This window comes from Antennarius striatus, chromosome 22, assembly GCF_040054535.1.
Source record: "Antennarius striatus isolate MH-2024 chromosome 22, ASM4005453v1, whole genome shotgun sequence".
NCBI lineage: Eukaryota > Metazoa > Chordata > Actinopteri > Lophiiformes > Antennariidae > Antennarius > Antennarius striatus.
Window position 1 is genome coordinate 13,106,933 of NC_090797.1, and position 25,433 is coordinate 13,132,365.

Below are 25,433 nucleotides of genomic sequence, written 5' to 3' on the forward strand. Positions count from 1 at the left end.
TGTGTGGTTGTATGTGTGTGTGTGTGTGTGTGTGTGTGTGTGTGTGTGTGTGTGTGTGTGTGTGTGTTTGTGTGTGTGTGTGTGTGTTTTGTGTGTGTGGTTGTGTGTGGTTGTGTGTGTGTGTGTGTGTGTGTGTGTGTGTGTGTGTGTGTGTGTGTGTGTGTGTGTGTGTGTGTGTGTGTTTTAGAGTGAAACCTTCTTTCCTCTGCTTTGACTGAGAGAAGCTTTGTTTTGTTGTCAGTGTGCTTCCTTGGGTTCCCATCCCATCCAGTCCTCTTCCCACTCTGGACGGGGAGGAGGAGTAGGGGTCAGAGGTTACAGGGAGGAAGGAGGTGACGCAGGATAACCTAAGAAAGGAGTGGAAGGATGGAGGATGGTGGGGGGGTTCTGTAGATGAGACGCCTCAGAGGAAGCTGTTGGGTCAAGAAGCCTCAGAGGAACCAGTGACAGCAGGGTCCAGCTTCCAGACTGATACGACTATCTGTGTGTGATAAAACACACTGAGCACAGGATTATCGGGGGGCGCTGATACACGACCACGTCTACTACCAACACCACAAACTGTCATCCAGGCCCACAACACATCTACGCAGACGACCTCACACTCAGGCGTCCTCGGGAAAACATCTCGTTCTCTTCAACTGGTCAAGAGAAGGGTTCAGTTCAGGTTGTGGTTCGATCAGAACACCACGGATTTCTCATGAAACATGAACGCGACAGAAACGGATTTCTGCCTCTTATTGCTAACTTAGTTCATCAAATTTAAATAATTTAGTTTAGCATCAGGGAGCAGATGCTGTTTCTCAGTTACAGCCACGTGACGAGCAGTTTCAGTACCAGTTTGACTGCATGAGTCCTCAGCATGGTGGCATCACTCTCGTGAGTCGAAGAGATTTTCACTGGCTTGGAAAGGCTTACAAATAACTACATTTAATTTTTTTTTTTTTTTTTGGAAAACTCTTGTATAATCAAGAATGACCTGACTCAAAATGACATAAATTGAGGTATACCTGTATTGGGGATCAGTCGTTGCGCCTCCTTCATCCAGTTGGAAGCATCCCAGTTACAATAGGTTTAATGTGAAATGTGCTATTTATCAGTCTTTTATCAGCCTGACTTAAATAATGTAGCCGCAAGAGGACACAAGCCAGTGTCTTATTGTGCCAGTCCCAAGCCAGGATAAATGCAGAGGGTTGCGTCAGGAAGGGCATCCGGCGTAAAACTTTTGCCAAATCAAAGATGCGAATCAAACCTATGACTTCCATACCGGATCGGTCGAGGCCCGGGTTAACAACGACCGCCATCGGCGCTGTTGCCCTACAGGGCGCCGGTGGAAATTGGATTACTGTTGGTCGAAGAAGGAGAGGAGGAAAGTGCGTTCGCTCGAAGAAAGAGAAGAGGAACACCAAGAGTATAGGACTAAGAGTAGGGACGTTGAATGTTGGAACTATGACAGGAATAGGTAGAGAGTTGGTTGACATGATGCAGAGAAGGAAGGTAGACATACTGTGTGTACAGGAGACCAGGTGGAAAGGTAGCAAGGCTAGAAGTTTAGGAGCAGGGTTCAAGTTGTTCTATCATGGTATAGATGGGAAGAGAAATGGAGTAGGAGTTACCTTGAAGGAGGAGTTTGTTAGGAATGTCCTGGAGGTAAAAAGAGTGTCGGATAGAGTGATGAGTCTGAAGCTAGAAATAGAAGGTGTGATGTTCTATGTTGTTAGCGGTTATGCTCCACAGGTAGGATGTGAGCTGGAGGAGAAGGAGAAATTCTGGTCGGACTTTGATGAAGTGATGCAGAGCATGCCTAGAAGTGAGAGAGTTGTCATTGGAGCAGACTTCAATGGACATGTTGGTACAGGAAACAGAGGTGATGAGGAGGTGATGGGCAGGTTTGGTATCCAGGAGAGGAACGCAGAAGGACAGATAGTGGTTGACTTTGCAAAAAGGATGGAAATGGCTGTAGTGAATACTTTCTTCCAGAAGAGGCAGGAATATAGAGTGACCTATAAGAGTGGTGGTAGGAGCACACAGGTAGACTACATCTTGTGTAGACGGTGTAACCTGAAAGAGATCAGTGACTGCAAAGTAGTGGTAGGTGACAGTGTAGCCAAACAGCATAGGATGGTGGTGTGCAGGATGACTCTGGTGGTGAGGAAGATCAAGAGGGCAAAGGCAGAGCAGAAGACGAAATGGTGGAAGCTGAAAAAGGAAGAGTGTTGCATGACTTTTAGGAAGGAGTTAAGACAGGCTCTGGGTGGTCAGGAGGTGCTTCCAGACGACTGGAAAACTACAGCTAATGTGATCAGGGAGACAGGTAGGAGGGTACTTGGTGTGTCATCTGGAAGGAAAGTAGATAAGGAGACTTGGTGGTGGAATGAGGAGGTACAGGAGTGTATACAGAGAAAGAGGTTAACCAAGAGGAAGTGGGACACTGAGAGGACTGAGGAAAGTAGACAGGAGTACAGGGAGATGCAGCGTAAGGTGAAGGTAGAGGTAGCAAAGGCCAAACAAGGGGCTTATGATGACTTGTATGCTAGGTTGGACAGTAAGGAGGGAGAGACTGATCTATACCGGTTGGCAAGACAGAGAGACAGAGATGGGAAGGACGTGCAGCAGGTTAGGGTGATTAAGGATAGGGATGGAAGTCTATTGACAGGTGCCAGTAGTGTGATGGGAAGATGGAAAGAGTACTTTGAAGAGTTGATGAACAAGGAAAATGAGAGAGAACAAAGACTAGAAGAGGTGACTGTTGTGGACCAGGAAGTAGCAAAGATTAGTCAGGATGAAGTGAGGAGGGCATTGAAGAGGATGAAGAGTGGAAAGGCAGTCGGTCCTGATGATATACCTGTAGAGGTTTGGAAATGTCTAGGAGAGGTGGCGGTAGAGTTTCTGACTGGATTGTTCAACAGGATCTTAGATAGTGAGAAGATGCCCGAGGAATGGAGGAGAAGTGTGCTGGTGCCCATTTTTAAGAACAAGGGAGATGTGCAGAGTTGTGGCAACTACAGAGGAATAAAGCTGATGAGCCATACAATGAAGTTATGGGAGAGAGTAGTGGAAGCTAGACTAAGGGCAGAAGTGAACATTTGTGAGCAGCAGTATGGTTTCATGCCAAAAAAGAGTACTACAGATGCAGTATTTGCTTTGAGGATGTTGATAGAGAAGTACAGAGAAGGCCAGAGGGAGCTGCATTGTGTTTTTGTAGATCTGGAGAAAGCTTATGACAGGGTTCCCAGAGAGGAACTGTGGTATTGTATGAGGAAGTCTGGAGTGGCAGAGAAGTATGTTAGAGCAGTGCAGGACATGTATGAGGACTGTAAGACAGTGGTGAGGTGTGTGTAGGTGTGACAGAGGAGTTCAAGGTGGAGGTGGGACTGCATCAGGGATCAGCTCTGAGCCCCTTCTTGTTGCTATGGTGATGGACAGGCTGACAGACCAGGTTAGACAGGAATCTCCATGGACTATGATGTTTTGCAGATGACATTGTGATCTGTAGTGAGAGCAGGGAACAGGTGGAGGAGAAGCTAGAGAGGTGGAGGTTTGTCCTGGAAAGGAGAGGAATGAAGGTTAGCCGCAGTAAGACAGAGTACATGTGTGTGAATGAGAGGGACCCACGTGGAAGAGTGAGGTTACAGGGAGAAGAGATCAAGAAGGTGGAGGATTTAAGTACTTAGGCTCAACAGTCCAGAGCAATAGAGAGTGTGGAAAAGAGGTGAAGAAGCGTGTGCAGGCAGGATGGAACGGGTGGAGGAAAGTGTCAGGTGTGATGTGTGATAGAAGAGTTTCAGCTAAAATGAAAGGAAAGGTGTAAAAAACTGTGGTGAGACCAGCGATGTTGTTTGGTCTAGAGACAGTGTCACTGAAGAAAAGACAGGAGGCAGAGCTGGAGGTAGCAGAGATGAAGATGCTGAGGTTCTCTCTGGGAGTGACCAGGAAGGATAGGATCAGGAATGAGTACATCAGAGGGACAGCACATGTTAGAGGTTGTGGAGATAAAGTCAGAGAGGCCAGACTGAGATGGTTTGGACATGTCCAGAGGAGAGATAGTGAATATATTGGTAGAAGGATGCTGAGTTTTGAACTGCCAGGCAGGAGGCCTAGAGGAAGACCAAAGAGGAGGTTTATGGATGTAGTGAGGTAAGACATGAAGGTAGTTGGTCTGAGAGAAGAGGATGCAAAGGACAGGGATAGATGGAGGAAATTGATTCGCTGTGGCGACCCCTGAAGGGAAAAGCCGAAAGGAAAAGAAGAAGAAGATCAGCCTGATTTAAATACATTAAAATAGCTAATTCCAGTCCGTCCATCCATCATGGTGGTGGGTGCGATCAGATACGGCAAAGATTAGGCCTATAGGGATGAAATCCGCAGTCTGGAGAATTGGTGCATGGAATATAATTTCAAACTACAAATCAAACAAATACAAGAAATTGTATTCCACTTCCGGGGAAACAAAGATGACCTCATTCCACAAACTAATGGCCAGATCATTTTGTCTATACGTGTTGTTTTGTACCCTTGCCTGTGTCTCAGTTTCGTATGGTATGACCTTATACAAACCACTGGGCGTGAATTTTGTGACAAATTTAGCTTACCCCACTTGGTCCACACGGTTCTCTATTCTGGGGAATGGACATGAATCAGCTTTCGTGGCACTATTTATAATCTTCTATAACCTGTAAAGAAACCGATCTGCCCCACTGGCTTTCTTATCTAAAAGACAAGGACTCACTGAGCACAACCGTTCTGCCAAATCATTTTGCAGTAAATCATTAAACTCACCTTCAAATAGTTTCTGTCTTACCCCAGAAAATGTATAGAAGTGTCCATAGGATTTTTCAATTACAAACTTATACTTACTGGAGATACAATTCATCACCTCTGTCAACTTACCTTCAAACACGGAACATTTAGACACAGCTGTAAGACCAGAACATGTAGGATATGAATCTAGACAGTTTCTTTCCCACTGACCTTCAAACATTTACTGTTTTTTTTTATAAACCTTTCTCCTAGACCCCAATCTAACCAATAAACCAACAACCTGTCTCCTAGACCCCAATCCAAATAATAGTTATTGCTGGTAGGGTTGTTATTGTAATAATTATTAGAACAACTAAATACTGCCTTAAAATGTTTCTATTAAAGTTTTATTGGTGATGTATTTCCTGTCCCTCTCTCCAGAATAAATCTGGACATCTATGGAATAAAATGTCAGAATTTAGGGCTACATAAATACATGAAACTGCCGTGAATTGACTTATAATGACTGGAATTAAATCGAATTAATCGAATCAAATTGAAACAATCTCTTGTCAATCGACTTGATTCTGGACTTTCTATGTAGTTTTGTATTTTATTTTATAGTCTTAGAGTCTCCAGAATGAAAACGGGACGGGGTGCATGGGGAGGAAGACCAGACACATTCGTACACCTACAGAAAAGGAGGAAAGGGAAAGGGAGGAGGCTGAGTTTATTTTTTGAAGGGAGTAGCTCCTTGACAATAGATCGATGCACATCCAGCTAAGTGTGAGTGTGTGTCTATTTGTCCGTCCATCATTCGATGCATGAGCCCACAAGCAGACACCGCATTGTGCCGGTTATTTACAGAGTCAGGGGTGGCTCAGGAAACAGCCAACAGCAGCTTCCCGCATAAGAAGGCGAGGGGCAATCTCTGATGTTCTATAGGAGGAAATGAGACACATGGGCGGGGGCCTGACGGAGACCACTTCCATCCCGAGTTCCCTGAGGTGTGGCCCCTTACAGGAAATCACATTTTACATTAACATTACATTTACATTTAGGTATTTGGCTTATCAAAAATTAGCACAATATAGACAAGTGTTAAGGACTAACCAAGATTACAAGCAAGCAATGGCAGGAAGTGAATGTTTCACAGACTATACACTTCCTTTGACTTCGGAGTGATATTTAAAGTAGATTGAAATCTTATAAATACACAAAGCTTATTAGTATATGTAAAGGAGGAAGATTCTGGAGGAGAGAGAATAATATACAGTGGCAAGAAAGAGTTGGTGAATCGTTTTCTGACTATTTTGTCAAAAAAATGTCATCTAAGTAATTGCAATTTGTGTGTGTGTGTGTGTGTGTGTGTGTGTGTGTGTGTGTGTGTGTGTGTGTGTGTGTGTGTGTGTGTGTGTGTGTGTGTGTGTGTGTGTCCATGAAGGGATGACTGCCCCATTGAGGATGAAGAGAGTGATGATGTTGTTGGTTTTCAGGATACAGCAGCAATGCTTAAACAAGTGATCAGGGCATTCAATAGTAGAGCTGTCCACTGTAACAATTGCAAAATAAACTAGTCAGAAGTGTGTCCATACTGTGGAAAACTCAAAAACTATTAAATCAGAATGTGCTGTATATAATTTATTGTGCATTAGTCCTGCCTTATCTGAACTACTGCGCTGAGGTGTGGGGAAACACATGTACAAGCAGTTTATAACCCCTATTTTTGATCCAGAAATGAGCCATAAGAATTATATACAATACGCATTACAGAGCTCAAACAAATCAATTATTCATTAAACCTAAACTATTGAAAATAAATTACATCATAAGCTATAAAACTCTTCAACTCATGTACTGTATAGAGCAGCCAATTATAATTTACCACAAAATATACTAGAGCAACTTCTGAATTATGAATCCAACTAGCAACTGAGAGGAACCGCAGCATTTGTCCAAAAAAAAAAGAAAAAAAAGCAAGAACTACACTAAATACATTTTCTTTATGTTTTACTGGTGACAAACTTTGGAACAAATTTCCCAGTTTGGGATAAATAAAAACTAACTATCTATCCATCTATCCATCTATCCATCCATCCATCCATCCATCCATCCATCCATCCATCCATCCATCCATCCATCCATCCATCCATCCAAGTTACTTTAAGAAATGATAAAGATTGCAAACACACACGTCTATTGAGATTGAATGGACGGTTCAAAACAGTAGATAGATAGATAGATAGATACTTTATTAATCCCGGAGGAAATTGCATAATGTACCAAAATAATGTAAATGTGAAATTTAATGTATGAATTTGGTTGATAACATATTGTAATTAAATGTTGTTGATTCTGGGGACAGGAATTCTACAAACCAAATGGCTTCTACCCTTTAGCCCTTTTTGTTTTTGTGATGAAGGTGAAGTCTGTTCTAATAATATGTCTGGAAACAAGAAAATTAACTAAATAAATAAATGAAAATGTCTAGATGCTTCAGGTCTATGCTGGTTTCTGTAACAAACAGAATTTCTGGGTCTGCATATGAAATAAATGATTCATGATCTGAATCTTAATATTGTTAGTCAAACTGAATTGATGTAAAACAGACCAGCAGAACCAGCTCAACCAGTCATTATGAAACATCTTACTTTCCAACCCTTCAGATCGCCATACATTTGTTTTTGCGTGTTGTCTTGACTTTGTAGAGTATCTTCATACAAAAGCAAGATGCAGTTTATATAACAAACAAGCACACAGAGTACACTTTATCTAAAAAACCCCCCAAAAAAACAAACCCATTTTCTATCAGATACTGTGCTGGGTAAAGCAAAGATGAAACTTATTTGCTTGCTGTTTTGTCGTTAGTTATTACAGCTCAAATATTAATCTTGGACTCCAACCTTGAAAACCAGCTCTGAGCAGCCCAGGCCAGAAGAGGGCACACGAAGTATAACTAGGAGACACTAGTTGTCTTTTCCCATTACAGAAGACATGGACATGAACATGGAGTTCAGCGTGCAGAGGTGCCAGGACGGACAACTCCTCCAATCCGACAACAGGGCAGAGGATATTCTGGAAAACGGCGGCTTGGAGCTGCTGGGTAGGGGTCTTCAGATTTGTAGCTGAATGTGCAGATGACTAGAGGCAAGTTTTGTCATGCTTTTTTTGTTTTGGCGTCTTTGCAGAGGAAAATGCCATTTTTGACCCCTCTCCACTGACTTCAGCAGTGTATCCTTACACAACTTTTAGAGTCGGTTATGTAGACACACTCCCATTATTGGGAAGTGTGTACAGTTATTTGAATCACCAAAATTCGTTCATTGAACAGTATTCTAAAGCAATTAATAGATATATTAGAAAGTGTCTATCTATCTATCTATCTATCTGTCTGTCTGTCTGTCTGTCTGTCTGTCTGTCTGTCTGTCTGTCTGTCTGTCTGTCTGTCTGTCTGTCTGTCTGTCTGTCTGTCTGTCTGTCTGTCTGTCTGTCTGTCTGTCTGTCTGTCTATCTATCTATCTATCTATCTATCTATCTATCTATCTATACAGTGTATATATATATATATATATATATATATATATATATACATACAGTGTATATATATACAGTATATATACAGTATATATATATATATATATATATATATATATATATATATATATATATATATACACACACACACACATATGTAGGTGCCATAAGTAATAGCAGGTACCATAAATAGTAGTAGGTACCATAAGCCAGGAAAACAATTCTATGATGAGTTGATGGCCATGTATGAGTGTAGTCTAAGCCAGATGTAACTTTGAAACCCGTTGTGTGCTTGTGTGTTCATCCGTGTTCTCCAATCAGATAGACAATCACCAGGGTGAACGGTGACAAGTCACTCTTCAATGAATAGAGGTTTGCTTAGGTAGATACTCACAATAGTCTGACACAATTGCTAAAGTTAGAATACAAGGTGACTTGCAGTGAGATGTTGGAGATATTCTATCAGTCTGTTGGGCCATCGTTATCTCCTTTGCTGTGGTCTGCTGGGGGGAGCAGCATTGGAGCCAGCGACTCAACAAGCTGATCAGGAAGGCTGGCTCTGTGATTGGCCGTAGTCTGGACACTGTGGAGATTGTGGTGGAGAGGAGGACTCTGAACAAACTGTTATCCATCATGGATAACCATGATGGATAACAGTCAACACACTGGACAGACAGCGGAGCTCCGTCTCCAACAAACTGCTACAGCCCCGTGGTCGAAGGGACAGGTACAGGTCAGTCGCTCTGTACAACAGCTGTAACATATCAGATAGAGTTCCACCACAGTCTAATGTTTGGATATGGCTTATTAAGTCATTGAATAAATGTGACTCCACATTTATTAATACCTTTACATTGATTGTTAGGATAGGGTAGAAGCACAGCTTCAAGGTAATCCCTTCAAACAGTTGTTGAAATATTTACACATGGACCAGTTTAGTCAGCCCAATGACTCAATTATTGGGAATATTTTGTAAACTTTACAAATGTGCTTCTAAAAGATTTTTTGTTTTTGTTTTGTACCCTATTATTCATTGACATGTGTTGACTTTGTCTTTAATTGAGTCAATTTAAATCCTTAACCTGCTACAAATAGGAACAACTCCTATCAACAGCCTAAAGAGGTGGGTGTACTGCTGTTATTTACGCGTTCTGATTTAAAAACCACTAGAAAGGAGTCAGTCTGCCTCAAAACTATGTCTCCTTGTTGGCTTGTTCTTACCAGTACATCGCCCTTGATGGCAACAGCATGACAACAGCTGATCTGGTCAACCTGGGTGAAGGTTTGTTAAAGATTAAGGTGAGAGACATGATGTTGCAGTGACAGCCAAGTTCCAGTAAGATGTCATCCTGACATATGCTGTGGTTTCCCTTAAGTTAACCCGAGAGGCAGAGGAGAAAGTGTTGAAAGGCAGAGAGTTGATTAATACCTTCATGAGAGAAGACAAAGGTGTGGTGTTCATCCCTATTCTCTTCAAATCAGAAATATACAGATAAGTAATGTAATGTGTTATTTTTCCCTGCAGTTGTTTATGGAGTCAACACTGGTATTGGAATGTTTGCTCACACACTCATACCAAGAGAACAACTAGCGTAAGTAAGCTTTATGATTAAGCCCCATAAATATTCATGAACCTTTTAAAAACTGCACTTTTCTCTACCAACAGGTATCTTCAGAAAAATGTGATTCGCTCCCATTGTGCTGGTAAATTCACACAATTATGTAAAAATGTTAAACATGCATTCAAACCCTTAACCTGGGTCCAGCTACACCACATTTGAGAATCCTAGAATAAATGTGTTATATTCCTCAAATAATTAATTGATTCTGTTGAATCAATTGTAATCTATTGTAATTGTAATCCGTGAGTCTCGAAATGCAGCGCCCTTCTGGATGCTGTCAGCCAATAGCATGCGAGTACAGTATCACGTAACTTCCTACTAAAAATCCGCGATGTACTGAATCCGGGCATCTTGAAGCAAAAATACGCAAGGGATTACTGCATACTTAAAACTTTAGGAAGAATTCCCTCAGCTATGGGGTCAGAATGTTCCCCTGACCCTTACTCTAGCACTAGCCTAAATATTGAATATCACACAAATAGTGCGACAGACATGCTAAAAAGAACTGTAGATGACGTAGATCCATTAAAATAAACAATAAAAAACAGGAAAGATCAGTCCCATGGTTTGATTCTTCAGCCTGCAAGCTTAAACAACGCTCCCACAGACTGATGTAGCTTATGCAGCCTATGTCATGAAAGATAGCTTCATAACATTCAAGAAGGCTCTCTGTGGAAGTAGAAACACTCACTACTCTATATTAAAAGTACATTATGTGCCATAATCTTTTAAAGTGGCTGTGATCAAGCCCCTCTTTAAAATGCCAAACCTACTGTAGATGTAAGCTTCCCCTCAAATTTCAGGCCAATGTCCAATCACCCATTCCTATCTAAGATTCTAGAGAAAGAGTTTCCAAACAGCTAAATGACTACTTGTTGGAGAATCATTTGTGAGAGGATTTTCAGTCAGGTTTTAGAACTAAATACAATACAGAGACTGCACTGCTAAGAGTTACAAATGACCTTTTAAAACTGTGGAGTACCTCATGGATCTGTTCTGGGGCCAATACTGTTTAATGTATATATGTTACCATTGGGAAATATTATAAGACAATACAAAATTAATTTTCAAAGCCTTCCTCTTACAATTGAGAACAACATACATTCTTTTAGATAAGCTGCTATAGGACTAGACTGCTGGGGGCATTTTCCTCTGTCTCTCCCATTAAGGGAAGATGCACTACTCGCTTTAGGAGCTTCTGTTGTTTCTTTTTCTTAGTGTTCTTTCTAATACTACATTGACCCTTCACATGCTTGCAAGATACTGCTGCTGTCTATATGCTACTTGATAGGTGGGGGAACTACTGAAGAAAAGAAATCTGAAAGTCTGAAAATCCAGCCCCCACTTCATCTGGACTATCTGCCGCTCTCTCTGTGTCTGTGTTTCTGTTGCCCTGTCTCTATCCCGAGTACAGTATATTTCCTTTCCCATCCAACCGCTCAAGGCGGCTGACCGTCCTCCAGAGTCTGGGTCCTGCCCGGAGTTTCTTCCTCAATGAAGGAGTTTTTCCCTGCCACTGTCGCTTATGCTTGATCTGGAGGGTCCGGTTCTCTGTCTGTTAAAGTGCTTTGAAATAAAAGTTGATTGATTGGTACAATGAAAAAAGTTCACAGGTTCATGTAAGAGAACATGTAATTGTGTGTGTGTGTGTGTGTGTGTGTGTGTGTGTGTGTGTGTGTGTGTGTGTGTGTGCGCGCGCGCGTGTGTGTGTAAAGGGGTTGGTGCCCCACTGAGTATCGAACAAACACGCCGTTTGTTGGCTTTGAGGATCAACGTTCTTGCTAAAGGCTGCAGTGGTGTTTCCATGGAGACGTTGGATTCAATGATCAAGGCATTCAATGGTAAAGAGGCATTTTTGTATGCTATTGTATTCTTCTTCAGGTAACAGGCCTGTATATATAGAATTTCCAAGGAGAAACTACAGTATATAGCATCTACATCATATACATAACAATATAAGTGGTTCTATAACTTGTGTGTGCCAGCATCCTGTGTGTCCTGGGTACCAGAGAAGGGTACCTTAGGAGCGAGTGGAGACTTGGCCCCTCTTGCACACTTCGCTCTGGGCCTGATGGGGGAGGGCAGGATGTGGTCACCACAGACGGGCTGGGGTGATGCCAAGGCTGTGAGTTTTTCCAAAAGTTATGACCTTTGGTCTTCTTGATAAATCATTATGGATCTGTGATGAGTAATTCTGAAGTCTGGTAAATTTACAATCTAGTGCTGCTTACACATCTGTCACTAAGTTAATGTGTATTCTGAATGTATGTAATGATAAATAAAGGTTGTCAGTGTAATAGGACTAAGATATTTATAAAAAATATACAGAACTTTTTCAATCCGTGCCTTGCTGCTGGTACTGCTAGAGATAGACCTCAACACTATCACAACAGACTAATATTAGAAATGAGCAATATAACAATAAGCAGAAAAAGAATTCAAATAACCAAATATTTTCCATGACCTCAAAACTAACACAAATTAGTGCACTACTGTCTGAGAATGTATAATGACAATTCATGTTTTCAGAACTGTATGAAGGATAAAATATTCCCTACTTTGCTTGGGGCCATCCAGAAACCTCTCACCAACTACAGGGGCCCACGTACCTCCCTTTGAAAACTGTTGTTTTGCTTGCTGACCTCACACAATAAAGCAATATTTCATCAGCCACTAACAAGCCATTGCTCATATAGAAATCTCTTTTCAGCGATTGATTATGTTCATGTTGTTTTTACAGGTTCTGGAAAGCCATGGCCTCAAACCTCTAGTGCTGAAACCAAAGGAGGTACTTGCTTTCTTAGTAGCCCTTTGTAGGGAACTCATTGAAATACTTTGAAATTCAAAAATTATTGGAGGACATAAAACATTTTTGTTGTGACATTTTCCAAAAAATTTCAATGTCACGTAGAAAATCCAGTTACTAAAAATAGTCACTCGCCCTATAAGTGATTAACAGCAAACCCCCAGACAAACACAAAATATCCCCTGAGGTGACTGACGCCCCTGCTGCATGCTGCAAGGTGAGGCTCAGGACTGCAAACTGACTCACAAGGATGTCCATGTGGGCCGAGCATTTGCTGTCCTGAACTGAACACATGGCTGCTTGTTGCATTTGTATATTTAATTAAAGTTGGGGCCACTAGCCGAGTTAGCTCCGGTCTTCACTTTTGTCCATGTCTCTCAATTTATGGAGCCCTTTTGGCTTCTTCAAACATAGCGGTTTATATTCTTTGATTGTGACGGACCTCACTTTGTTGGGTGAGGAACCCCGATGCTTTATTCACTAGGACCGAACTCACGAAGCCGGCTTCTTCCCGGATGGCTGGGCTGTAATGCCGAAGCGGCCTGCGTCTTCGCGTTCGTCCGTCCCACACACAAGGAGCTGTTACGGCTTAGTTGGACACAGCGGTTTGTTGTCTTGTCACATCGAAGAAAAAAACGAAACCAAAAGAAGTCTGACATTATTGTTTTATCGTGGAATTTCCATGGTTTCCCGCTAGAATAAATATACTGTTAACTATTACAGTATATAAATGCTTAACAGAAAACACATTTAATCACAACACCAAGTCTCTTGTAAATGAAGTGAACGTGAATGAATGTTAGAGTCCCAGCCTGACCAGACCTTACCTCACTTAAAAATGACCTTCAGATTTGAGCTATGTTGTGCAAACCATTAACTCATCCACAAGCTGTGTAATTGTGTCACAACTTGTGTTGCTCCGTTTTGCACCATGATATAATGCTCAGTGATTTTGATGAGTGCAAGATCGCAATTTAAGAACAGATGCCTCAATCACGTGATCACATCTATAGGTATTAGTTTCGGTGAGTACAGACTATTCTGATCCTTATGGTTGTTGAACAGGGAGTTGCTCTGATCAACGGGACTCAGATGATTTCATCTCTGGGTGTGGAGGCTGTGGAGAGAGCGCTCTGTGTGGCTAAACAAGCTGACATCATCGCAGCCTTGACTCTGGAGGTCCTGAAAGGCACCACCAAGGCCTTCCACAGCGGTACCTATGAATCTCTTCTCTGATTGCTAGCTAGACTTCCCATCCGTCAAGAATCTATCTGTTCTTTCGATTTCCTGCCATAAGCCACGTGGAACAGTTTCTGCTACTCCCATATTGATTTACCACTGCCGTTTACTATGGCTGTTCAGGTCTCCTTATGTTCCGCCTCTAGTCCTCGTGGAAGAGATCATGCCTGACAAAAACTAGTCTGATTTGATCAGCTGGGATTGACCTGTATAGAACCACAAGTCATTATCTTCTACTGGAGATGTTTCTTTGTCTGCAACACTTCTGTGGAGTTTTACAGTCAAACAGGGGAGGAGAGAGGAAGGTATTCTAAAATATAAAGAGAACTCATCAGCTCATATGACATGAATCCAGTCTGCGAGCGATCCACTGTCACTTCTTGAAAGAGGATGAACCACCCAGTCAGTATGACGATACATAAGGATACAGGATACAGTTTTAGACTATGCAGTTCTCCCTATTCATGTGTATGTAGACCATACAATGGACTGTGTGCACAGAAGACATTTTGATACATTAGTCATTATCAATGCGCTTCCTGCTGTGACTGTCATTACTTGCTGTGTTGCAGCTATCCATGCAGTGAGGCCTCACCCCGGTCAGGTAGCAGTGGCTGAGAGGCTTCGCTCTCTGCTGGACTCCCATGTCTTCCCGTCTCAGATCTCAGGTGGAATCTACAGGAAAATACTGACCTGCTCTAGTAGCCAGTGTTGATAGCACACACACACACACACACACACACACACACACACACTGACACATATTTTAAAAGTGATTTTCCTTATGTTGTGTTAATTGTTTCGCTTTAACATGTAATTTGACAACGTTGTCCCTCTCATTTCCTGAAGAGAGTCATGGAAAATCGATCCAGGATGCCTACAGTCTGCGGTGTATCCCCCAGGTACGCTGTGTGATTATGATTCACATTGGATGGGTTCAGACTTTCATTTTAGCTCTTCAAACACATTGCAGAAAAAGACAAACAAACCGAATTTCCACCCGAACTCAAAGCAGCCATGTTTTCTTGTTGCCTACTTCTCTGGTTGTTGCAGGTTCATGGAGTAGTGAATGACACAATTGCCTTTGTCCATAATGTGATTTCCACTGAGCTGAACAGTGCCACGGACAACCCAGTATCCTTCAGACATCGTGTTTATCACATCCTTTTTGAAAGGAAAAAAGTAGTTTGTAGATTTGAAGCCTCTCAGATGAGCTTATTTGCATATTTTCTCTGCCATATGTTTTTGTAAACTCAGTACTTTAGGATTCCAAGTGACAAATATAAGACCCGATATTTCAGATGTTGGCATTACCCCTCTATGAACTAGTGATTTGTCCGAAAGTCAAAACAGAAAATGAAAGACTAGATGAATGAAAGGAATTAATTCCACGTGTGACCACAGGGTGATAATACTTTTGGGGGGAAAAAGAACATGCTTTATGATCCTTTAGCATATGTCCAGTTGGTATTTCCAGAAACTGGGTTGATTCTATCTGGTGGGAATTTCCACGGGGAGTATCCTGCAAAGGTAATATCATATTCTTAGATTTATGTAATTTCTCCTCTCATATCTGTGAACTAGAGTCTGCAGCGAAAAGCTATAAATCATGTCTGCCGGCTGATTTTTCATGCTCTGCTTGTTGCTTTGGCAGGAAACCAACTTTGATCTCATAAAACAAAAACAATAGAAAAGTTCATTACAGGTAGTCCTCAACATGCGAACACAATTGGTTCCGAGAGGTTGTTCGGAAACTTAATTGTTCGTAAGTTATTTATCAAATTTCAATCTATAATTACTGTTAAGGTTACGTCATGTTATTAACACTCTAAATACGAAAGTACTATTCCGTAAGACTTACCAGAAACAATTTGAGGACATAAAAGCAACACATAATAGAATAAAATACAGGGCACAAGTTGTTTCATGTTAAGTCATTCTTGCTTATACACTATTTAAAAAGAATACACAGAAAAATAAAAATCAAGTTTACTTCTTGAATTTCTGTCTGTCCAGCACAAATATTGGACTCTTAGAATCACTAGAAAACTGTAACAAGCACATGTCATGTTACTCCGCAATAGATAGGAATAAAAAAACATATACTGTAATCATATTAAAATAAGCATGTATAATTCCAACAGCTACTGTTAAGCATCACACAATTTTATTTTATAGTAAATGTTTGCTCCTTATAATTAAATCCTTAAGGAGAAGGAGAAGAATACACTTCAAGGAACTTATTATTGTTGGTGAGAATCAGAGTTGTCAACAGTAATGGTCACCAGTACCACTATCATCACCACCTTTGCTTTATCATCCATAATAAGAAGTACTACTGCTTATAGATTATAAGAAGTAGATTATTATTATGAAGCCTGACACGCTAAGATGTTCACTAAGACGACAACGTGCAAGAACAAGAGACAACAACAAACAACAGCAAGAGAAGAGACGAGTCTTCGAAATGCTCTCATCCCCGGCGGGGGTTTGGCAGAAAGGGGAACTACAGTACAATAGTCGGTTATTGCGGCGTGCATTTGTTTGTAACTCCAGATGTTTGTAAGTCAAATGTTCGTATGCTGAGGACTACCTGTACTTACCAGTACTTTATAAAAACCATCTTCTCTTGTTTTCCGTAAACGTTCTGGATTGAGCATTAGGTATGACCGTGCTGTTTCAGGTCCTGGACTACCTGGCCATAGGCGTGCACGAGCTGGCCAACATCAGCGAGAGGCGAATTGAACGGATGGTGAACCCGACCATTAGTGGCCTGCCAGCGTTCCTCGTCCAGGATGGAGGCTTGAACTCTGGCTTCATGATCGCTCACTGCACTGCGGCTGCCTTAGGTACGTCTGTGTACGTCTGGGAGACATTTCTATTGTCACGCATGCAAAACAAGTTAAATGACATATGCTTTATTTTGTTTATTTACTTACTTTAATGGGGTAATTTGAGATTCAGACAATGTTGATGCCTGACCATTTATATAATATTGTACATTTTATAATTTCATTGAATCATTTTCTAGACATTTTTAGAGATCACTCAGTGACCACGGACCTCCACCGAGGAGCTTGGTTATGTTGTTTCATTGTGCATAAAAACAATACTGTAGTCCCGACCCTCAGAATGAAAATAGAATCAGCATAGGTTTAGCTCTAATCTGATCCCTGTTCAGTCTGTACCATTATTATTCTATTATTATCATCTCACATTAGAGGATTTTCTGTGATCCCTATGAATTTCAGTATTCTGGATCTCCAGCTCTCCAGTTCTAATGGTGACCTGAAGTTATTGTGTCATTTTTGTCCAATTATTGTTGAAATTTTCTATGAATTTAAGATTATAATCCCGCCACAATGTTTAAGAATTCTCAGTAACATCAGACTAGAATGGAATGGTTCCTTCCTTGGCCCGTTCCTTACCTCTGGGTTCATCCAGAAGATGTCTTGCATTTGGGAAAATTCTTGTGCTGCCCCTCCATCAAGTAATATAGGAAACATCACGGTCATGCCAGGCCAATCAGAGGCGGAAAACACTTCCTCATGGTGTCTCCATGGCAGGATTATTACATTTTCTTAACAGAGCAGTGTGCTCTCCTGCTGCCCCCTAGTTGTCCATGTGTGTTCAGACTCTAATTACAAAGTTAGCTGGAATACAAATAATAGCAAGCCAGTCCAGACTCATGTTAGTCACTCGGCACATTTTACACTATAATTTCCTGCATTCTGACTCTGTCTCCACAGTGTCAGAGAGTAAGGCTCTGTGTCACCCTTCCTCCGTGGACTCTCTGTCCACCAGTGGGGCTACAGAGGACCACGTGTCTATGGGTGGATGGGCGGCTCGCAAAGCCTTGAGAGTGGTGGAGCATGTGGAGCAAGGTGATACGCCTCTTCCACTCACAGGTGAACACTACACACCCCCCGCCTGCGTCAGATTAACCCATCTCTGTCGTGCAGTGCTCGCCATCGAGCTGCTGGCTGCCGGACAGGCTCTGGAGTTCCTGCGTCCACTGAAGACCACAGCTCCTCTGGAGAAGGTGTACGAGCTGCTGCGCTCCGTGGTCAGGTGAGAACCAGCATGGTGACAATGTCTCACACACACGCACGCACACACACACACACAGGAGGGGCTTGTACCTCACCATGCCTTTGATTGATGCCAGACCATCATGGAGGGATTCTGTTGTTGCTCTTCTTCATTTTTCACTCCTACATTTCTCATCTTCATTTTTTTTTAATGTTTACTGCACTAGATGAAAATGTGCATAATTCTACACATCAAAAAGTAATGATTGTTTTTATTTATGTGTACATGTGAGTATGTGGATGTTTGTATATGACTTCACATGTATGTTGCGGTCCAGCCTGTAGTGTTTCTGGGAGTGGGGGAACATACACACGAGAATCTCTCCTTTAAACAGCGACGTTGTTGGTGAATGCATTGATTTCCTTACATCTGATGCTGATAGTTATGATCCAGTAACATGACGGGTCCTCATTGTCTTTGTGTCCCTCAGGCCGTGGGACAAAGACCGCGTCATGAGTCCTGACATAGAGGCTGCTCACACACTCGTCAGAGGACAGAAGGCCAGTCCACTTGTCCCACTTGACTTTTACAGGAGGTGTGTGATGATGTCGTTCTGTGGTGACCTGATGGCGTGTGTGTGTGTGTGTGTGTGTGTGTGTGTGCATTTAGGTATGGGAGGCCGTTCAACCGTACATGGACCACTACAGGAAGAAGATGCAGAAATGAGTGCATACAGATCCCACGCATTCGGGACTGGCCGATAAATAATCAATGATTCAGAATCAATCAGAAGAAACATTTAGAACAGCAGTAGATGAACGTCACAAAGAGTTGGGTGCAACTCCTTAACTTTACAACATGCAAAGTGATGAACATTAAACATAATATTGAATATATATTCAATATTATGTGTTTTGATGTAATTTTATTTTATCCCATATTTTAACTACAACTTTTAATGCAGAACTTTTTTTTTTGGACAGTTTTATACACTGTACTAGTTTCCTGTGTTGTTAGTGTTTTCATTTTAATAGCCTGATAACATTCAAGAACATACCGTTTATTATCTTGTGGGGAAATTACTTTCTCCTTTTTTCCTGGACCAGAGCAGGAGATAGAATTCCATCAGTATTTTAATACTTTTAACAAACTGGAATGAAAAACGTCTGAATCCAGATTGTCATAAATACAAGTCTCAGCATCTCTCTTCATCAACATGAATGCTGAACTTCCAGTCACTAAAAGTATTTTTTGCTCTCCTTCACTTTTTGCAAATTATTTACTATATATACTATATATATAAAAAATCAGAGACACTATAAACTGTTGTGGGCATCTTGGTATTTAAAAAACACATTTTAGTTTTCCAGGAAATCCTCTTATTTTTCTTTCGTGTCTGACATTTACTGTATGTAAGCATCAGATTGACAATCAGCATGTGGACGAGTAATGATTATTTTTGTTAATCAACTGTTCCCTGAAGCTCCACTCAAGAAATTATTTTATGCAAAGAATAAAATCGACATCGTAAACACAACTTTTGAATTTTTATTCAAAGGATCAGCATAACATTAAAGCACAAGGTAAACGTGTGTACTTACAAAAGAACTGTCATGAGCTGATGTGAGCGTATCAACATGACTTAGTTCCAACAAAGAGAAGCATCCGGTACAACCCCTCCCTCTATTCACCAGCCCCAACAGAAAAACAAAACAAAACATAAAAGCAAACAACATTATCACGGGATGTACAAAAACTCAACCACTATTTAACAGAGTAAGACTAGCCTTTAAAACGAAGCCTCACGTTCCCAGCGGGTTTGGATGCGCTCCACAACCTTTGGTACCTCACATCTAGAAACTACACTTTCTACTCAACAGGTGGGGGGGTTTCTCTGTACACGGGGGTTTCTGCAGATGCCTCTCCTCCTCCTCTTCCTCGTCCATCTGACAACCTCGACCCCCGTGGAAGGGGGTAACTGGTTATCCGGAGAGCCTGGGCTGGGTAAGGAGCCGCTGAGGGTTGGACCTCGTCATGAAAACTGGATCTGCTGTACGGTGGGAATCTGCAAAGCAAACGCGTTATTTAGTTGGAGACGACGGTGCTCATGCCTTCCTCGCCAGCCTCCGGGTGTCGCTTACCTGTTGATACGAGGTGGTGTACACCATGACGTTCTGCTGCTGACCGTCCGCTGTAATAATCCCAGCTGGAAGAGGATTCGCTGATGAACGAGGAGTTTTATGTTAATGAGATCAAACGGACATCCATACAATGAGAGGACGGAATCTAAACGTGTCAGCTTACTGAAGCTGTCGTCTGTGAGTTCCTCCCCCAAGCTTTCTCCAGCTGCTATCCCCGGGATTCCTTTCTCCCCCTTCATGGCCTGGAAAAATCACCACAGAAGAAGATAATATAACACATATTGAAACTGAAATAGTAAGTTTGGAGCAGAAATTAAAACCAGCACAGGTTCAGACTGTTTTTAATCACAACAGATATCAGCTCCTCTTTAAACATGCAGTTTTCTATAGTCACTAAACTGATCAAACCTGTGTGATCTGAACAATCCTTTGACAGTCTAGAGCAGTTATCGCCCCCAAAGCAGAGATACAAACCAGGGTTTTAGTTCACATCTCACCTCTCGAAATTTCTGCAGGTAGAGCTTCAGCGGCTCCACGTACATGTCGAAGCCCAGCGTGGACATGGCGAACAGGATGTCCTCCCCGTTGATGGTCTTCCTCTTCTCCTGGTGGCAGCGTTCGCTCGCCTCCGAAGTGATGAAGCTGATGAACTCGCTCACACACTCCTGTACACACTCCTTGGCATCCTTTGCAATCTGTGAAGACATAAACTACAGATCATCATCTAAACAAACAAAAAAATATATAGATTTTTTAAATAAATGTAATCAGTTAATGACCTTTCCAGTCTGGGGAACGGCGTTCTTCATGATTCGAGCCACGTTGGCGATGGGAAGGTAAATGTCCTGCTCCCTGAAGTTCTCTTTGATGCCACCATCATCGTGGTCATTCAGACTCTCCTCTGCATCATCTGCAAAAAGCCAACATTCATACCTTTAGCTTTTTGTCACCTCAGCTGCTCACTTTTAACCGGCTGAACTTTTGCGTCTCCTTACCATCCTGAGACTGGAGGACGTAATGACCGGATGCCATGTACTCTCCAGTGATCCCCAGCTGAGAGGCGTCGGTGGTCGAGCTGTCTCCGTCCATCTGCAAAACATTTCAATAAATCAGCAGAAGATATGGAAACGAAACAAAGAATAATAGCCCGGATAAACACAGAGGTTTGCAGCAGGAAGGCCATTTGGTGTAAAAACAAAACAAAACATAAAAATATCTAAAATGGAAAATGACCAACATGCTGAGGACACCACTAACCGGACAAGCCAAAAGAGTTTATTTTAGGAACAAAAAGCCAATATTCCATAGGGGGGAATATTTTGCCTCCACCTCTATATTATGATGTTACAAAAGTTGTCATAATTTACCGGTGACTGCTTTTCCAGAGAAAATGATGCTGTGGATCATAATCCTTCACTGTTGCCATTTGGGAAAACTCTTGAATACATCTACTTTATTCTAATCACGATCCCTAAACTGAACCAATTTACATTTGGGGATTTGTTGCATTTTCTTTGCCAGAAGTAAATAATAAATTTGTACATTTCACTATTGACGTTGATAATTATTTTTAACACAACTTAATGAAACGACTCTTTTCACAGTTGTGACATACATATTAACCCCTAACTAGAAGGGATTAAAAGAGTCTATTTTAATACAGAAAAAAATGTAAGAGGTTGAATTTGTCTTCTTTATTACTTATAGAATGTCTCCGTTGTCATGGTGATGGCCATAAACAAACATATTTTCCTCATCGGGACTGACCTCACCTGAACAGCTGATCTCTAGTTCGTCCCGCGTCACAGCCGCTAGCTGTTAGCCGTTAGCTTCAGCAGCTGGTTAGCCCACCTAGCCGAACACAGCTCTGGTTTTTGTGTCAAACATTATTTTACATAATGACCCTTGACCCTGGTTTAATTTTAAAGGCGGTAACCACCTAGCTTTTATAAGGGTGCTCAGAAACGGACACCCGTGTCGCACCGGTTCCCTCTCAAAATTTAAACCGAGTGTTTGCGCCTGAAGACGGAGCACTCCATTCAGCATAGTTAGCTGTGTCACCGCGGCTAGCGCCCAAATGTGAAATAGGAAACATTCACGCTAGCTGAGCGGCGGTGAAACCAAAGTTAATGCAGCTTCACGTTAGCCACATGCTAAATAAATTAATGGGTTCAGCCATCTGATGCTAACTGACGTTAGCTAGTGTTAACCTACAAAGGAGCTAGCTGCTACTTCACTCATTAAAAGTAAAACGAACGACGAGGAGCCTGACATAGAGAAAGAGGACGTTCATTGGGATATTACCTGTTGTATTTAACATATTCAGGTATATTTTGTCTCTTGAGTAAATGGTAAATCCTTCGGAGCCCGCGCCTGCAGACGCTACGTCGGCCTGTTCTTTGTCGCACAGGACGGAGCGAGACATGGCCGGAGCAGAAACATTAAATAGTCGTTTTTAAACTTTCGCCCGCTGGATACTTCCTGATGAGCAGCACTCATTCACTCCGACAACAAATAAAAAATCAGACAGAGACGGACATTTCCATTCGAGCTAACGAGAAATCGGTTAGCAATCATTGGCCGGAGCCAAGAACAAACCTGCAATGAAGCCCTGGTTGGTTACCTTCCTGAGACGGCTGTTTGGTTGGACAGAAAATGGCTGCGAAAGGACCAGTCCCAGCGCGGGGCCGCGGCTGCACTCCCGTATCCGGCCGGTAGGGGGCCGTGCTGCGTTCATGGCCTCTCGGGAGCGTCTGAAACTGCGCTTTCAGTCTCAAGTGACTGAATCCTAAACACTGACTTGAAGTATCTTAAATGTCAGGACATATTAGCTTGATGATCTTGATGACAACAGATATTGTATTCTAGAAAGAGGGATAACAAATTATTGTTGTCATTAACAGAAGTGAAAGAATGCATGTTGTCGAACCAGCCCTTTCTTCTTTCTCTCCATACATTCCCATGAGAAGTTGTGTTAAATGTCGCCACCGTCATTCAAGCACCACACATTACATATCTGCACTTTCCTACCAGAATCACAATTCATCAATATTTACTTATCAGATTGATTATGGGGGATAACCGATGAACGCAGTCTTGTTCCTTCGCCGTGTTATAAAACACAGAAGTTCCTAATATGTGATGTCTCTCCACAAGATGTCACCACATTGCCGTGAAAAGGAGATTCCCACGTCAGCAGACAGCCGCGTCCGTGTAGCTGCGGATTTTCAGTGTGCTTATTAATTTATTTATTTATCATAAGTGAGTTAGACCGGAATGTCATGTTTTTACCTGGATTAAACGACACACCACAATACTGATACGTCTTATGCCTCCATCAAGAACATCACAATTGCATTTGTTTGTTAGTGGAATGGCTAAAAAAGTTATTTACATTAAATTCTGTTGTGGATAGGGATTGTGTGTGTGTGTGTGCGTATATATATATATATATATATATATATATATATATATATATATATATATATATATATGTGTGTGTGTGTGTGTGTGTGTGTGTGTGTGTGTGTGTGTGTGTGTGTGTGTGTGTGTATTAAAAGAAATGTCCCTCTCACCCTTGTAGGGTTGTATATATATAGGGTGGTGTGTATATATATATATATATATATATATATATATATATATATATATATATATATATATATATATATATATATATATATATATAGAGAGAGAGAGAGAGAGAGAGAGAGAGAGAGAGAGAGAGAGAGAGAGAGAGAGAGAGAGAGAGGCAACAGGAGTGATGTGAGGAGTTGGGGGTTGACATACGGCGTGTTGCTGTGAATGGAAATCAAATCCATGGCGACACCACTGCACTGCTTTAAAGTGGATCTGGATCAATGAACATCCTCTAAATTTTGCAGCGTTGCCAGAGGCTAGGGCAGTTGTGGATTACGTATTATTACTATCATCCATTTACCAGAAGGTTGGTGGTACTGGTCCAAGCCCACACCTGATGTATCCTGAGGCAAGATGCTGAACCCCATCCTAATTAGAAATGTGAAAAATAACCATAATATTTTCTAGAATTTTGCTGCTGTCACATCCAGTAAAGAATATCTGATGTCATCCAGCCAGAGGGTATACAGTACTGTATGTCCAGTACACATTGGTTTCCTTCTACTCAAAGAACTGCTTGTTTTATTTTTCTGTCTTGTGTGTAGTTTTGATATAATAAGTGGGCAGTAATGAGAGGAAGAGCTAAACACACAAATATATCGTCTTAAGTTCTCTTTGATATCTCTCTGTCCTCCAGTACTACTATATATCAAAAGTTTTGCAAAAGCTTTCCCCCATAAACATATGTGTTGTAGAAGAAACAAGTGATGCTGCTCATGTTCAGACTGGAGCCTCTCAGTTCTGGAGAAAAGTAAAAAAAATAAAATAGAGAGGGCAAGAACAACGAAGAAAGTGAGAAAATCATATTTTTAATAAATTGTCCTGTGAACTACAAGCTAACTCAGTAGGAGAATAGAAGAGAAGACAAGAGGAATAAAGAGAAGAGAAGAGAAGAGAAGAGAAGAGAAGAGAAGAGAAGAGAAGAGAAGAGAAGAGAAGAGATCATTTATAATCACCATAGCTCTTCAAACTTAGACAATTAATCATTATCCCTCGGTGCTTCTCTGAGCTGGAGCCACAAGGTCAAGGATCACCGCCTTTTTCATCAACCCTGCAGTTTCCAGAAAAAAAGTGACAGTAGAGAAAAACAGAATTAATGAGTGGTGGAGTCAGGGAGCAAGTGAGAGAAAGAAATTAAATATTGAAAGGGGTTAAGTGTTTGTCCTTCTCAACATTCCACGCTGCTGCCCCTTCATCTCATTTCCAATCTCCTCCAGAGCTGCTCACAGATTATCTCTTACCATAAAGTCTATTAACATGATAATCATTTGAACGGTGTTCGTTGGCCAGATTAGCAGCAATTATGAAGCTGATTTGGTGGAGAGTCCTCCATCATCTGTGAGTGAATACGGAGTTACAGCTGCATCTGTGCTAAGGGAATTCAAACTATGGCATTTGCAAAATCAGAGATATAATGTTAAATATTTGATCTTTGGACTGTTCAGTTTATTACTAGGAAAGTACGTGTACATTCTGTAATGACCAGCATGCCTGAGGTTATCTCACACCGAGGGTAGTTCAGTCAGCAGGTCCTTGAATGCAGATAAAATCTTCACCTGCAGCATAAAAGCATGATCAGGAGCTTGTTATAGATTCATAAATGAAGCCCAGAACACATATGCTTTAAACTTGTAATCTGGAAGCCAGTGTCTCCAGATTTCAAGTTGTTTTTGTCATTAA

The 25,433-nt window shown here is 41.5% G+C and overlaps 2 protein-coding genes across 3 annotated transcripts; one reads left to right on the top strand and one right to left on the bottom strand.

Annotated features, from left to right (window-relative positions):
- The first annotated feature begins 7,728 nt into the window (after positions 1–7,728).
- On the top strand, positions 7,729–19,500 carry LOC137589579 (histidine ammonia-lyase-like). Its single transcript, XM_068307425.1, has 20 exons — positions 7,729–7,843; positions 7,929–7,971; positions 9,370–9,397; positions 9,499–9,573; positions 9,651–9,723; positions 9,800–9,866; positions 9,941–9,978; positions 11,612–11,737; positions 11,882–12,021; positions 12,637–12,684; positions 13,768–13,915; positions 14,514–14,609; positions 14,791–14,843; positions 14,995–15,075; positions 15,406–15,471; positions 16,625–16,790; positions 17,691–17,825; positions 17,904–18,012; positions 18,464–18,533; positions 18,643–19,500. Exons 1-20 carry the CDS (start codon positions 7,735–7,737, stop codon positions 18,697–18,699), a joined length of 1,728 nt encoding a protein of 575 aa, XP_068163526.1. The 5' UTR covers positions 7,729–7,734; the 3' UTR covers positions 18,700–19,500.
- A 1-nt stretch (position 19,501) lies between these two features.
- On the bottom strand, positions 19,502–22,837 carry nfyba (nuclear transcription factor Y, beta a). 2 transcript variants are annotated; one of them, XM_068307426.1, is made up of 7 exons: positions 22,713–22,837; positions 21,110–21,203; positions 20,894–21,024; positions 20,612–20,809; positions 20,278–20,356; positions 20,115–20,194; positions 19,502–20,038 (listed from the first exon to the last, which is right to left on the bottom strand). In XM_068307426.1, exons 2-7 carry the CDS (start codon positions 21,201–21,203, stop codon positions 20,006–20,008), a joined length of 615 nt encoding a protein of 204 aa, XP_068163527.1. In that variant the 5' UTR covers positions 22,713–22,837; the 3' UTR covers positions 19,502–20,005. The 2 variants fall into 2 exon arrangements, with proteins under 2 accessions (XP_068163527.1, XP_068163528.1); XM_068307427.1 differs by lacking the exon at positions 22,713–22,837 and adding an exon at positions 22,419–22,678.
- Positions 22,838–25,433: the final 2,596 nt, after the last annotated feature.

Bases quoted from the DNA above. Each gene is read 5' to 3' on its own strand.
- LOC137589579 (XM_068307425.1), top strand. From the start codon at position 7,735: ATGGACATGAACATGGAGTTCAGCGTGCAGAGGTGCCAGGACGGACAA. The intron at 7,844-7,928 runs GTAGGGGTCTTC...GCGTCTTTGCAG, and splicing joins CGGCGGCTTGGAGCTGCTGG to AGGAAAATGCCATTTTTGAC. The intron at 7,972-9,369 runs GTATCCTTACAC...TGCTACAAATAG, and splicing joins TCTCCACTGACTTCAGCAGT to GAACAACTCCTATCAACAGC.
- nfyba (XM_068307426.1), bottom strand. From the start codon at position 21,203: ATGGACGGAGACAGCTCGACCACCGACGCCTCTCAGCTGGGGATCACT. The intron at 21,025-21,109 runs GTAAGGAGACGC...GGCTTTTTGCAG, and splicing joins CGTCCTCCAGTCTCAGGATG to ATGATGCAGAGGAGAGTCTG. The intron at 20,195-20,277 runs GTAAGCTGACAC...CTCGTTCATCAG, and splicing joins ACTCACAGACGACAGCTTCA to CGAATCCTCTTCCAGCTGGG.